Source organism: Rhinolophus hipposideros, assembly GCF_964194185.1.
Source record: "Rhinolophus hipposideros genome assembly, chromosome: 19".
NCBI lineage: Eukaryota > Metazoa > Chordata > Mammalia > Chiroptera > Rhinolophidae > Rhinolophus > Rhinolophus hipposideros.
In genome coordinates, this window is record NC_138065.1 from 47,818,813 (window position 1) to 47,835,079 (window position 16,267).

Below are 16,267 nucleotides of genomic sequence, written 5' to 3' on the forward strand. Positions count from 1 at the left end.
AATACCAACTCTTAAATATATATTAACCTTTAAGGGCTTTCCTGAAATAAATACCACTCCAACAGTAAATACACTTTGCTAAGGACAGGTAATCAAGGAGGAGAAATTCAGAAAAGGAAATGCTTTAAAGAAAACAAAAGCATCCCTTGCAGTACTCAAATTAATAACAGTGCTTTAAAATAAATAAAAGGCACCGTATTCACTCTGGAAGTCTCTTATAATTATGTACTTGTTATTTTTGGTTCAAAGGAAAGACATCTTCCTAAGAAGCCACACAGACAAATAAATGGATATTGTCATAACTCTGTCCTTTTACTTGCTGTCAACTTGCATATGATTTTTTGGTGGAAATTTTCCTAAATCTCTCCCTCATAAGTAATTTTAAGGTCAGGTTTCCAAATTTAATTATTACTGTCACACAGCTGAAAGTTAGAAACGATTTTGACAATATGGCAAAATTTTAAAATAGAAAATACTTTAAAAATATAAAATAACTATCATCTCTATGTGGTTAAGGTATTTAAGATTATCATTACCATATCCAGTAAATGCATGTCACTGTTCTTCACGTTTCGACCTGGGCTTAATAACATTCCAAAACATCTGAAAATATTGGGAGGGGAAAAAAGGAGAAATAAGGAATCAAGAATATATCGAGAAGCTCAGTGAGCAAAAGCCTTTTTATAATACCTATACAATCTGAGCTCTGTACTTACAAATAACTTTAGTTTTCTAGAGAAACACCACAAAGAATTAATTAAGATTTAATAAAATCACATAGAAGTAGGTTATTTAAATTCTCCGATCTTTATGTTTGCATATGAAAGATTACCAATGCTCAGAAACTCTGATAAAAATGGCCACAGAATCATTGATTGAAACAATACAGTAGTGAGATATGAATTAGTTTCTAGGTAGAAATTAGATTTTATTTGCCTGATTCCAAACATATAGGTCAAGATCAACTAACTCAGTTAAATTAAAAAGGATTATTTTTTAAAAATATATGAATAAGACACTGTGTTCTCTCTTTGCATCAAGCTAGATTAATAGAAACAATTACCCTGGCCCTCAACAGTCATGTTCACTGAGTAGACTATTAATACTATATCCTCGGTTTGGAAAAAAAAAAAGTTACATAAAACACATTACTAAATGTGTTATTATACCGGGGGATGCCAAAAAAATGTATACCCATGACTTGTATTCATCTTTTGTTATCGGTATACATTGAGTATTACAATTTTAATACAGCTTTTCTCTTTCTTAAAACGTGTATACATGTTTTTGGCACCCTCTGTATTAGTGAAAATATTATCCAACATACTATATACTAGTAACGATTCACTAATTTATCCTGTGCTTCTTGATGCTAGAGAGGCTTTAGGAATCCCATCAACGCTACCCCTTTATTTGTAAGGGATTTTGCATGAGCTCCAAAATTCAGCTAAATCTAACAGTTTTATATTTGTTAGGATATTATTATTAATTCTGCGTTAAGAGAAAGTAAAGTCTAGAGATGTTAAACAATTTACCCAAATTCATGTGGCTATTAAACAGGTCTTATAACTTGAGAGGCGATGTGATCTGTCCACAGTGTCCCTCTACCAACCACACACGCCGACACTTACTAGAGTATTTTTCTTTCTTACCAGAGTGTTTTTATTGCAGCTTTCCAAAATTCAAAAATATGCTACAGAGCATTTTACACAAGGAGCAGACAATGTAAATCAATTAAATATAAGATTGTTCAAATTTCAAAATAGTGGCAGCTGACCAGTCAGTATTTCATGTCATCCTTGCTGTGTTCCAAAGGTTTACTTTTCTAGTAGCATTGGTTTTTTTCTTCCATGAACCAAGTGATTGGTCCTATCCAAGTAAAAGCTCAGTAAGTGGTAAAACAATATGTACTTCCTGTGAGTATTTGAGGATACTTTGCTCAGGCTCCCTTTTGGCATCCAAAACAAATCAAGTACATAACAAAAATCAAGTTGATAAGCTCTGAAGATAACTTTCCAAACATATCATTGCTCATCACTGAACAAAATACAGTTTACTACAACAGAGATAATTAATCTAATAGTAATAATTTTAATATGATTTCTATGTACAATTTGATCTCTCTCTTATTAACTCCTATAATAAACACTGTATAAATTAAATGTCCATTAATCATGCAACTCATTGTACTATTTTTTTCTATTAGTGCTTTAAAATCTTGATAAGAATAAAAGAGTTAATTCTTTTCAGATATAATATTTGGTCGCCCAACTAAGAAGTCAGATCAGTGAGGACAGAAGATTTGTCACACATTCCTTACACAGCAGTCCCGCTTGTCAACGGGGGATTCTTTCCAAGACCCCAGTGGATGCCTGAAACCGCAGACAGTACCGAACCCTACATATACTAAGCTTTTTCCTGTACATGCATACATACCTTTTCACTTGACGAAGCACTTTGCGGCTTCTCCTGGCATATCCGAATTGCCAGCAGCATTGCTACTCTTACACTTTGGGCCATTAAATAAAACAGGTCCTGTATCACAAGCCTTGTGATACCTCGACCGCCAATAACTGAAACAACTATTAAGTGACTATGGGCAAGGAGTAGTATACAGCCTGATTTCGTCACATTACTCAGAACAGCACACAATTTTAAACTTATAAACTGTTTATTTTCCATTTAATACTTTCAGACCGTGGTTGACTGCAGGTAACTGAAACTGCGGGAAGAGAAACTGCAGATAAGAGGGAACTACACAGTATGCACGTACTTTGCTTCAGCTTTCACCAATCACGGATTTTTTAAGAACAATTTTCTATGTTATAGAGTTTTTAATCTACAAAACTATTATATACTCATTGTAAAAGTTAATAAATACCAAAGTATATGGGGAAAAATTAATTCTCCCTTCTCTCTCTATTTCAGCCCCCTTAGAAACCAATACTTCAGTTTAATATGCATCTTGCCCACCTTTCTTTCTGCCTTTTTTTTTGAAAATTTAAACTCTTCTATTATTTTGTTTGCCTAGCACTTGTAGGTAAATACTAAATGGGTATAATTTTATTTATGAGTATTACTTTCATAATATTTCTATGTTAAAATCTTATTTATGGGTATTATTTCCATAATATTTCTATGTTAAAATCTACTGCAAAAGGAGCCTTGGAAGTTAGTTTTCCTTAAATGGCAACACATATTATCTTATTTTGATGATCTCTGATGCACTGCTCTTTTTCTGGGTTATAAATAAAAATTCCTGCCACCAACCAGCAGTGTGACCTTAGAGAAAGCACTTAACCCCCTTAGGCCTCTGTTTGCTCTTTTAGAAAATGGAAAAGGTATAATACATAAACTCTAAGGATTCCTCCAGCACTAAAATTGCACAACATTTCTTCTATCAACTTGTATTACTCATTTCCAAAATTATACTTCATTGAAGCACATCAGGTTTCCTATGGGGACAAGCAAGATCTATTAGGAATAATGTGTCAGTAATTAGATATTATTAATACCACAAACACCTACTGCAAATATTAAATGTTTCACTGGGGCGTTCAAAGCAGTCAACCTTCTCTTATTAACTCTATAAATAATGTAGAAAGCAAATTGCTATCACACCTATTTTCTCAAGGAGCTCACGGTCTAGTAGGCGGGGGAAGTAAGCAAGCAGGCGATCACAACCTGATATAGTAAGTTTTCTGATAGCTGTAAGTGCAGAATGAGTTTTCTGATAGCTCCAAGAACAGCGAAGACAGGAAAGACACCCAGCACTATTTATAATACAGCCAACAGCTGACCTACCTGCCCAAAATTTGAAATCAAACCTCCTGAGAATAAGACGGTGACGTTATCCTATTAATAATTATTACTATATTTAATTATAATAGCTACTGTATTGAATGCCTTAACTTGAAGTCAGATGTTACTATAGTGCCCCATTTACATTTCAGAACAGCCTTCCTATAGCATAATAATAAAACTGCTTTTCTGCAAGTACGCGTGATTTGTCCAAGCCACACACCTGGTAAGTGATAACACTACAACTGAAGCCCGTGTGACTCCAGAACCGTATGGTCTTCACATTACACTCTGGCCAACTCCCTGGCCTTCAGTAGAAAAGATTATAAATTCCCTGTGTGATCCGGGGTAAGTCACTGACACACTTCAAAGTGTCACCACGTTTCTGAAATTCAGCTATCACCTATTTACATGTTCACTATGGCTAATGTAAAGTTGAAATGAAAAAAAACTCATGGTGGAAGGACACTGTCAATTACAGAGCAGTTGCCAATTAGGAATTATTATTACAGTCACTACTATCATTGAAAACATTTAGCATTCCCTAATACCCAATTAGTTTTTACTCAAAACAGAACTTTAAACAGCTTTGAACACCAAATTAGCATCCATACCAACACCCAAATCTCAGTGTGTCTAGCAATGCTTTAGAGTTAACTGATAGAAAAATAAGAGAGAAAAATAAAGATATATGTTAATATACTGCAATAGGAAACTAATTTTTTTTTCCACTTTTGTCCATCAAATCATTAGGATTCTATATAACTCCATGAAGACTATGGATAAAAATTAAGAATGAAGGAAAGGAAAAGGAGGCAGGCTCTGAACAATACCAATTAAAGAACACTGTCTCTTACTAAACTTTTGTTATTAAAACCTAAAAAGTGACAGTATGTCAGAAGGGAATAAACAGAGTACTACAAAGAAGGAAAGCTGTAACTCAATTATAGTTTTTTAGAACAATATACAAAAACTCTGAAAATTAAACAATTTCATAAAAATTGGAATCCCAGATAGTCTCACCCTAAAGAAGCTAAAGCAAAAGATGGTTGGAAAAGTCTCCTACATAAGAATCACTGGGATTGTTTTTGCCATAGTGAAGGAATGAAGTAGAGAAAGACATACCAACATTCCCCACTCTACGCATAATAACCACATGAGCAGAACCGTGCAAGAGCAATCTTACCATCCATGGGAAAAAATATGGTTGCCCTGTGACTTGTAAATATTTTTGTCAAAACTTTAAAAAATTCTCTTATTGTCAATTATTAAGATACAGGGAAATGAAAAAAACAAAAGTATTATTTATTTAATACTTTGTAATTTAAAGCACTTTGGAAACATTGACAACTATTAAACTATTATGGTAACATAAATTCGTGCATTAATTTTGAGATGCCAAATGAAGATAGGAAGTCGTTAGATACATGAACTGGGAGTTCCAGAGGAGACCTCTCAGGTCAGAGGTAAAACTTTGGAAGTCATCCATTTATAGATATATTTAAAGTTACAAAACTGGATGAGGTAACCTAAGGAATGGTCGTGGCAACAGAAACACTGCTAAATAATGTCAAGAAGGCAAAATGGAATTAAATCCAGTATATGGTTAGGAAGTTGGCCATCAGAGCATGGACATTTCATCCAGAGTAATAATAGAGAAGGCAGAATGTACGGTACACATGAGATCGATTGGTAGACACAGTGATGGGGACATCTAAAGTCCTATTCTTATTGCTTCTATTATTTTAAATAAGAAATGATCATTGGCTGAGAGTAATCATGGTAGGAGACATGACAGAGGTTTAAACAGATGGTGTGAAATGATCTAGGACAGAGATGAAACAGCTTGTGGAGTAAAATGAAACAGAAATGCTATCAACACTAAGACACAAGTGAGCTCATGGTCATGAATCTGAGGTGAAAGCAATCAGCATGGGTGTATATTTGTTTTGTTTTGTTTCCAGCAGCATTCGGTTATAACAAGTGTTGGCGCAAAGGAGCAAAAAGCTGGAATTAACTGGAGCTGGGAATATGCCAGGAGAGTAGGAAAATGGGAGAGAGAGGGCAAGAGAACTCTGGGAGTATATAAAGGAATAATTTATAAAGATAGATAATGGAATATAAATTGGGAAGGAGGCAAGAAAAAACATGAGTGAGTGGGTGAGGAATAGTAAAACATGACAGGGCCAGAGATTATTAGTCTCAGTGGGATCAAAGACTAAAATTAAGGTGGGGGGACAAGTGAATTAGAGAGGTAAGAGGTAGTGCTCAGAGAGTGGGATACCTGAAATTAAGATTATGAAGGAAGTACAGTTATCATGACAAATCGTAGAGTATGACCACAGAAGCAGGTGGTTGAGGTAGGAAAAAGGACAAGATCTTGGATAAGCAGAGATCAAGAAACTAAGAAGCTAGTTTATTAAAAAAAAAAAAATCATCTACACGGATATTGAAATGGCCAAAAATTATGATTAGCCTAATAATTAGAGAGTGACTGTGAGCCAGGAGCTGAAATCTACAAAGAATGATGGGAACCCCAAAGCTTTGTAGATAACTATGAGAGAGCTTAGCAGATGCTAAAATCTGAGAGGATGAGCTTTGAAGCTGGGAGTTTTTACGGAGGAAAGAGAAACAACAGTCTGGAAAAAGCAAAGGCATGCAAGAAAACTACTTACACACCTCCAGGCTGGAGGTACGAGGGGTAGGAAAACAGTCACCATTTGAAAGGGCTGTAAGGGAACCAGTGGACTCCGGCAAAAGCCAGGTTGTAGAAAGTGAAGGTGCCAGTCAGCAATCAGGTGGAGGGTAAAAGGAATTGTGCTGATGCTGGACTATGAGTTGCAGAGCATCAAATGGAATGGGTTAGGAAGTTGAGCAAAGGTGGGTATGGATGTCCGATGGGGGGATACACAGAGTCATGTGGGTGTTAGAATCTGAGCATTGAAGGAAAACCAAGGACTCCTGGACTTCTTACAAGGCCTGAAAGACACGGGCAGGATAGAAATAGATTTCAGTGAGGCTGAAGGTTGAGGGTAGGAAGAAGGATCTGGGCAGAGCGCCGGAGCACCTGCTTTTCTACAGTTTTGGACAACTCAGGTGCACAGGTCACGGGAGAGGCATGTGGCGCTCTGAGCACCCTCTTATGTTACTGAGGAGGAAAGGAAGGGAACAGAACATAGGAGTGTGAAAGGGGTTTTACGTGAAGTGCATCAAGAAAAGACAACTACTTCTGGGTGCCCAGAGACACTCTCAGTTGATGAGTTTGCCAAGTTGTAAACCCACATATGTATTTACTTTACATTAGCTCATAACCTCAGGTTACAAATGCTCCTGCTCCTCTCAAGACAAGGTCCAAAAAAGCTGTCCTGTGTCCTCACAGAGACCTTCCATTAGGCAAATACTTTCTATAATCAATAAAAGCTACACATGCGTGCGAGCGCACACATGGACAGAAATAGTGATTTTGAATGTGATTCCTACATGAAAAACCAGCCATAACAAACTGCCCTTGTTTTGGAGCCCCAAGACCACTCTTATTACAAGGACTCACAGGACCCAGCCTAGAATTGTATTTAAGGCCATTCCTCAGAATCCACAGATATGAAGCAAAACCAGCAAAGGTAAAAGGCTCTTGGGGTGAAGTTCAGGGAAAACCAGGTGCAAACGCCCCGAGTCTTCTCCCTGTGGAGTCACTACTTAATACCTCCAGCAACGAGCTGTGACGTGTGTGAAAAGTTTAGTGTGGCAGCTGACAGAGACGCAGTGTCCAAGATTTTACTGGGGACTGATCGCACAAGTACCCTTTGTCTACCACGTACTAAATTCCACACTCCAGGAGGAAAGCATACACTACGTTGTTCGCACCAATCCTTTAGGAACAGGCAGGCACTCTTCTCACGCTGGGAATGGTGGGAAGTCTCCCGAAATCCAAGTTTCCAGATCCCGGGCAAGAACCAACCTTACAAGCGGACCTTCAGGAACAGAGGCGGGCCTGCTACCTTAACTCCTTTCTGCACAGCCCTATTTTAGTATTTACATTTCGCGTAAAGAAATCTTTAATATAAAACAATATCATGTGTGTGTAAAATAATATCGATTCCTTAGATGCTCGACTTCATTTAAAACAGCTGAATCAAGCAATATAAAACTTTGATCAGTTGTCAAGAGAATAACAGTTTTCTATAGTGGGATATACAAATAATTTGTCTAAATACATAAACCTTAAAGAAAATAGGTGAATAACAATTAGAAAAATGACATGAGAATAAAAAGGATAAGCACAAATAAAAAATTCCACATGCAATACTTTTTAAACTTTTGTTAATCACCTAAAGTCCTACTAAATAAAAATAACATTTTATGTAGTTCTTCCCCGCTCTTCCCTTCAAAGGAACCAAAGATCTTTAAAAATAAAAAAAGCTATGCTGCCATTATACATAAAAACAAAATATTACTAACAATGTTTACTGGTGATACAAAATAATTACAGTTGACCCTCCATATCTGTGGATTCCACATCTGTGGATTCAAGCAACTATGGATGGAAAATATTTGAGAGGAAAAAAAAGTTGCTGACGTGTACTGTGTAGTTAGGCCTTTGATGGTTGTGTCTCTACTGAACATGTACAGACATTTTCTTGTCATTATTCCTTATAGTACATAACATTTACATAGCATTTACATTGTATTAGGTATTATAAGTAATATAGAGATTTAAAGCATACAACAGGCTGTATGTAGGTTATATGCAAATAGTACGCCATTTTATATAACAGACTTGAGCATCTCCGGATTTTGGTATCTGTGGGGGGTCCTTGAACCAATTCCTTGCAGATACCAAGGGACAACTTTATATTATATATATAGGTACCTAAAACCTCCCCTCTCCCCTCCCCCTAAAAAGTCATACAAAAGAGTCAAATGGAAAGGCTTTAGGAAAAATAGCAAGAAGCCCTGAATTCAAATCAAATCATGTTGCCTCTTATCAGCTATGTTTCTTAGCAAGGAAAAAAATAACATGCTTTAGTTCCCCCTCTCCCCAAAAAAAGCAAATAAAAAGGTAATTCACTTTGCAGGATTTCTTGCTTTAGTATAAAGAAGACTATGCATTAAACACTTGGGATGGATGTGGAAATCATTAAGTAGTAGTAATTATACTTGCATTATTATGACAGTTCAAAGACTATCAGTTAAAAGACTACCTAAAATAACCAGTTGTTGATGTTTTCTTCCCGGAAATGTATCAGAAACTTTATCTATGGGACTGGCTAATTTCATTAGATACTAATTCAATTAGATATTGTCAGTAGAGGTCCAATGAGGAGAGAACACACAGTAATTTGAACAGGGAAAGTTTACTATAAAGAATTATTAAATGTAATAGTTGAGTAACTATTAAGAGAATCCTAAAGAATACTCAAGGATAAGGGAGAGTACCTAGGAAGGAGGGTTCTCTCCCTAAAGCTGGTATTCAGACCCCACCAGCGAGGGTCTGACAAAGGATGTCATACCCAGACATCCAGAGGATGACAAAGAAGTTTACTGACAGGCAAAGCTTGGCTACAAGCAAGCAGAAAACACTCTCTAGGTGCAGGCAGCCAAGGGGGCGGCAGGCAAAGAATGGAAACCAGGACTCCTGGAGCCAGCTCACTGGAGAGGGCTGTGAGGTGTGGAGCCCACAGAGTTTGTGCCTGGAGGGCCACAGGAAGATCTCCCAGAGCCAGAACCAGGATGATGAGCTCAGAGTGAGAGCTTGCACTGGGTGCACAGCTGGAGCACAGCGCCACTGCACGGTCCCAGAATCTTGCAGCAAGAGCAGCAATCACACCAGAACCAGGAAGTCCCTTCCTTCTGCAGTGTCTCCAGCACCCTCTGCTGGTGCGATTTAATATTGTGCCTGCTTGCAAAGAAGAAATGCAGAAAGCTCTACTAATGCAGACGGAGCAAGAAGGTAGATTTGGAGCCAAGAGGTAATAAATTGATGACTGGTGTAGGATATAATTAAAAATACCCCATCTCTTCTAATTACTTAACAGCCAGGTTTGAAATCACAATTTCCTAAACCAATAAATAAGGAATTATTTTCTTAATGTAAATTAAAAATGTAAATTGGTTCAGCCACTATGGAAAACAATAATGGAGGTTCTTGAAAAAAATAGATCTACCGTATAATCCAGCAATTCCACTTCTGGGTATATACGCAAAAGAAATTAAGACAGGATATCAAAGAAATGTGAGATATATGCAGTCTGATGTTTACTGCAGCAATATTCACAATAGCTAAGATATGGAAACAACCTAAGCGCCCAACGGATGAATGGATAAAGATGTCATGTGTGTACACACACACACACACACACACACACACACACACTGGAATATTATTCAGCCATGATAAAGGAAATCCTGTGATTTGCGACATCACGAACAGAACTTGAAGACATTATACTAAGTAAGTCAGACAGATAAATAAATACTATATTATATCACTTATATGTGGAATCTGAAAAAGCCAAACTCGTAAAAACAGAGTAAAATGGTGGTCACCAGTGGCTGGGGAGTGGAGGAGTAGAAGATATATTCTTTAAGGACACAAACTTGCAACTAGTAGTAAATAAGTACTAGAGATCTAAAACACAGCATAGTGAATGTGTATAATCTTATAATCAAACTTGCTAAGAGACTAATTCCTAATTATTCTAACCACAAAAAAGAAATAATTATGTGATGTTATAGAGGTGCCAACTATCACTACAATGGCAATCATATTATAATACAGAAATATATCAAATCAGTATGTTGTACACCTCCAATTTATACAATGTTACATGTCAAATATATTTCAATAAAAAATTACTTTTACATTTGAACAACCTGGAATGCTCCTCAGCTAGAACCTGGCAACCTCTTTGTCTGTAACGATCTTGATTTGTCACCTTAAGTTAAATAAACCTAAGTAAAGATCTTTTGCCACTAGAAAAAAAGATGCCTCTGGGATTGATTGAAGGCACTGAGCAATCACTGGAATATTCACATTTTCAAATTCTGCTGGAAATACACCAAAGAATATCGATTCATTTATTTTCTTACAGGTTTGATTAATTTTAAGCTTAGTGTATAATCAAGAGTTAAGTGGGTACAGTCTTTAAGAGGATACTCTCAGGAGTGAGACGGCCTTTGCTTAAACCCTGGCTCTACCCGTTTCTGGCCAAGTGACCAAAGTTATTTAACCTCATTAAGCATCTGTTTCATCATCTGCAAAAATAAGTTAATAGTTACACCTTCCATACATGTTGCTAGGAAAATTAAACTGTACAATAGTTGTCATACAGTGAGTGCTCAATAAATGTTGGCTGTTAATATCATTTTCTCTCTCATGTCCAGTTCCTAAATAAAGATGAATATGTAAAATCTAACATGGGTGATTGAGTAAAGGGAAAGAACATTAGAAATTTTCAAGTCACGCACAAGAGCAGTTTTCACATATCCTCCAAACAAGGTAGGAATTCTATCAGATGTATTGTTCTATTACGGCCTCTATATTACAATGAATTTAGTCAATGCTCTAAATTTATAAATGTCTTATAAACTTTTTATTCATTTATTCAACAAGTATTTTCAAAGAGACAGTAGAGAGTCAGAACATATATTCTGGTACCAGATGGACCCAGTATTTAACTGTATGACCTCGGGCAAATTATTTAACCTCTGTGTGCCTCAGATTCCTGAGCTGTACAACAGCCGATAATCGTACCTACACCTCAAAGGTAGCACCGAAGACAGTGCTCAACAGAAAAGGGCTAAGTAAGGATTAAGAAGCTAAGTACAAAGCTCTGTGCCTAGTAGCACTGGGCTACCTGTTGAAGGGTCTGGGATCAATAGCATCGTACTTGCCTTCAAAGATGTCAAAATAGATCGTGACAGTCTAATTTGTCAAATATCTACATATGAGGAACATTTGAACCCGTGAATGCACAGAGAAATGGCTTCATTCATAATAAAAATTAATAATTAAAAAAAACAAATTGTGAAAATTAGCATTTGGAGTGGGTGATGGGTGCACTCGGATTCAGTATATTCTTCTTTCTACTTTTGTGTATGTTAGACATTTTACATAATGAAAAGCTGTTTTTAAAAATGATATATTGTGCTCGCTTCGGCAGCACATATACTAAAAATGATGTATCATTTTCTCTTTCGAAAGATAAAACAAAATTATGTCATTTGAAGGATTTTCTTTCAAACCAATGTCTTCATGCTACAAATTAACTTTGTCAGCAGCAATGTTAGCAATTCAGAGATGTTAAGAATTCTCTTGACAAGATTGCCACCTACTGGATTATCTTAAATTCCACTATTTACATTTTGTGATTAAACACATTAAATACCACATATAACCCAATAAAAGACAAGGGTTGCTTTTTCCAAAAAAGATAGTAAATCTAAGTATTTACAAAATATCCCACATCACAGGAAATTCTGTTATGTTGAACAAAGTACTGTTTGAGGAAGACACATTAGTCTGAAGCAGTCTCAGTCAATTTTAGTGTAGCTGCTTACAAAGGTCATCTAACAGAATGTGTGAGAAACTTAACATGGGTTTAGTAATTACTGCAGAGGTATGAACCCACAGTTCTTAGATAGTATCACCAACATTAATGATATTAAAATAGAAGCAATATAGTAAGTGATTATATGTAGAATGGTTTTTAACTATCCTACTATTATGCAAATGGTGACTTGGGGCTTAGGTAAAATTTCTAATGATAGCAATATATACTGATTCAAAAAGTACTTTATCTCAAACACTTGGGCAGAAATTGAGATAATGTGCTCTCAAAAATACCTTAAAACTATTCAAAAAGTAGATTAAGTGATGATGAAGACCTGATGTTGAAGATTATTGAAGAGGGTAAGAATAAAGTTGTCTTATGAGTACAAATGGACAAAAAGCACGATTTCTAAGTTATTTTGTGTAATATATTTAAAATGTATGTGTAAATGTTTAAATTAACCAAGAAAATACTATGATTGGGCATTCAGATGTTTCACCTATATTCATCAAGGTTTCTGCACTCAAGTAGATCAAACTGAGAGCTTTTCATTGGCAAAAGGAAGGAATCCATCTTATAAATACGCTGTACAGGCCTCTATATACTGCTTAATCATAAAACTAAGGTTTTAAGTAATTACTAAGTTAAATTACTCAATTCAATACCTCATACTTCAGACTGGAAGTTACTACAGCCTTGATGAGTGGACAACTGCCTTTTGTTATGCCGGAAAGAAAACGCTGGAGACATGACATAAGGACATAGAGTTCAAAGGGGGTCCCACTGGCAAATTCTGGGACCATGTGAGCACCAAAATATTTAAGCACGGTAGTGAATTATAATCTATTGTGGGGGGGGGGCTGGAATTCAGGAGTTTATACCAATAAGTAGGTAAATAAATGGAAGAGAAGGGAGAGGTCTTGGCATCCGAATGCCAAGGGATAACTGGTAAATCTAGAAAAAATCCAAGAGAAAAATTAGCATTTTGCATTCATCACAGCAAAGACTGGATCAGACAAGAATCATGAACAAATGAATAAACGAATGAATGAATGAAATAAAAGAAGACATTTTGATGAGAAGCAGGATATTTTCGTGAGTCTCCCAACAATTGCAGGAGAGAAAAAAAGAGGAATGACAGTGAAGAAATCAGACATCTCGACTGGGTAATCAAAACTAACATCACCAGCAAGGGCCAGATGGTCATCAGACACACCCAGATGTGACATACTCTGAAGGAAACATCACCTATGCAGCAATAAATAATCTGAATCTACTCATGAGGAAATGTTAGATAAACCCCAAATGAGTGATGTTATATTAAAAACAAGGGAAAGTAATGTATTTTTCAAAAATGTCCATGTCGTAAGATACAGAGAAAAGCTGTGGAAATGTTCCCAGATTAAAGAAAGCTAAAGACAAACAGCAGCTAAATGCAATTATCTGACCTAGTGTGAATCCTGAACTGGAAAAGGAAAAGGACATTACTGGGTTAACTAACAAAACTGAAGACAAATGGCAGGTTAGATAAAAAGTATTGTATGAATGCTAAATTTACTGAGCTGATACATAGAATGTGGTTATAGAAGAGACACCCATTTTTCTAAGGAAGTATGTAGGGGGAAAATGTCACGAGGTATGTAATTTAATTTTAAATTGTTCAAAAACACAATCATGTGTACGTGTGCATGTGCGAGCGTGTGTGCGTACGTGCGTGTATGTATGTTTTTGTGTATGTGTATGTAGATAGGGAGGGAGGGAGAGAATGATTAAAAGATAGAGACAGTTGGAGAGGCCGCTTGGCTCAGTTGGTTAGAGCACAGAGCTCTTAAACAAGGTTTCCGGTTTGATCCCTGTGTGGGCCACTGGGAGCTGCACCCTCCATAACTAGATTGAAACAACTATTTGACTTGGAGCTGATGAGTCCTGGAAAAACACACCTAAATAAATAAAAGTATAAAAAAAATAAAAATTTAAAAAATAAGAGACAGAGAAACTGAAAGATTTAGAGATTGAGAAAGTAGATGCGAAGCAAATGGTGTAAGAAATTACCAACAAGTTATTCTTAGCAAAGATTATACAGGTATTCTCTGTACATGCTTTATTTTTTTTAACTACTCTGCAGTTTGAAAAAATACTTCCAAATAAAAAGGTGAAATTACTTCCAAATAAAAAGATGAAAACATTACTGTATCTACAGCTAACCAAAAAACAAATTTAAATCTCACCATCATTCTTTCGGGACAAAAATATTCAAAATCAACAATACTTTTATTTTCAGCTACTTCTCAGCAATTTTAAGAAGCCATCAATTTTAAGGCTCACAGTATTTTTTATATCACTAAGAAAGGGAAGAAACGATGACAACTTAATTATAAGATGCCATCAACTGTTAAATACACCACAATTTCAGAGATGCTAAATATGAAAACATGTACATCTTAAAATTGATGAAATATGGGGGTTTATTTGTTTTCAAGTGAAAAACACTTACATGCATCACCATACTGAGATACTGAACAGAACTTTTCCTATTATCTGGATACTAGCAGTAGGATCCAAAGATGGGAAGAAAGTGGAGCTAAACACCTGACACTCTAAAGAAAGCTGCAGATCATTAGGGGCCAGACACCTCCTCCTAGATTTAAGAGGGACAGGGATTGGATTGCCTGATGATGCCATCAGCCAGGACCTCAACTGACCCCCCATATTCATCCCAGCCTAGAGAATGGAGGTTCAGGGGAGGTGTGGTCATAGTATACAACAGCATTGGTAAAGAGGCTTTGCTTTCTCTTGTGGTCATCACCAATTTCTCCCAGCCTCCAAGCCCAGTAAATAGGCATTTGCTTTTACTTCCAGTTTTTTGTCACCATAAACAATGCTGTAATAAACATCTTTAAAAACGTCCTTAGATGGCGTACTTTCATTTCCAATAGGATAGATTCCCTAGAATGGAACTGATGTGTCTAATTACAGGTATTTTTAATCTTTATAGATGTTGCCAGATTGCTTTTCCAAAAGGATGTACTAACACTTTACCCTTTTTCCCCATATCCCCACCAGTTCCACATGTTATTTTAGCCAATCTGATATCTTATTGTAACCTTAATTACATTTCCCTATTTGTGAATTGGGACATCTTTATATATTTATATATGTATGTGTATATATATATATGTATATATACACACACACACACACACACACATATATGCATATATATACACATATAAATGTATATATACATATATAATTGTTATACATATTATACAATTATATATTACATAATAATTATATATTATATATAATATATGCTATATAATTATATATAATATATACTATGTATAATATAATTATAATGTAACTATATTATATAAAGTATATATACTATGTAGCATATATTGTATATATTAATATATATTATATATTATACAATATATAATTATATATATAATTATAGTATATATTATATATACTAATATATACTAATTAGTATATATACTAATATAATATATACTATATATTATATAATATATACTATAGTATATATAATATATACTAATATAGTGTGTATTATATACTAATATATACTATATATACTATATTAGTATATATAATTACTAATATAATATATACTATATAGTATATAATTATATAATATATACTATATAGTATATATACTATATATATCTATTACATTACATATATATTATATATGTATATGTGGATATGATTGTTGGCCATCTGAATAGCTTTCCTGTGATTTGTCTATTCATTCATTGTTTGTTTTTCTTTTTCTGCCAACTGTTATGAAATTTATATATACTATAGATATTAACCTTTCGTCCATCATTTACATTACAAATATTTTTTCCAGAACTGTCATTTGTTATTGACTTTCTTATAGTATCTTT

General features: G+C 35.2%; 1 protein-coding gene across 8 annotated transcripts in view; it reads right to left on the bottom strand.

The window, feature by feature from the left end:
- Nucleotides 1–16,267, bottom strand: part of RABGAP1L (RAB GTPase activating protein 1 like) — a 443,815-nt gene that overhangs the window by 368,873 nt on the left and 58,675 nt on the right. For all 8 annotated transcript variants that reach the window (XM_081024862.1, XM_081024852.1, XM_081024863.1 and 5 more), the window contains exon 8: nt 537–603. In XM_081024862.1, coding sequence (XP_080880988.1) covers nt 537–603 — 67 coding nt within the window. The remainder of the gene's footprint in view (nt 1–536; nt 604–16,267) is intronic.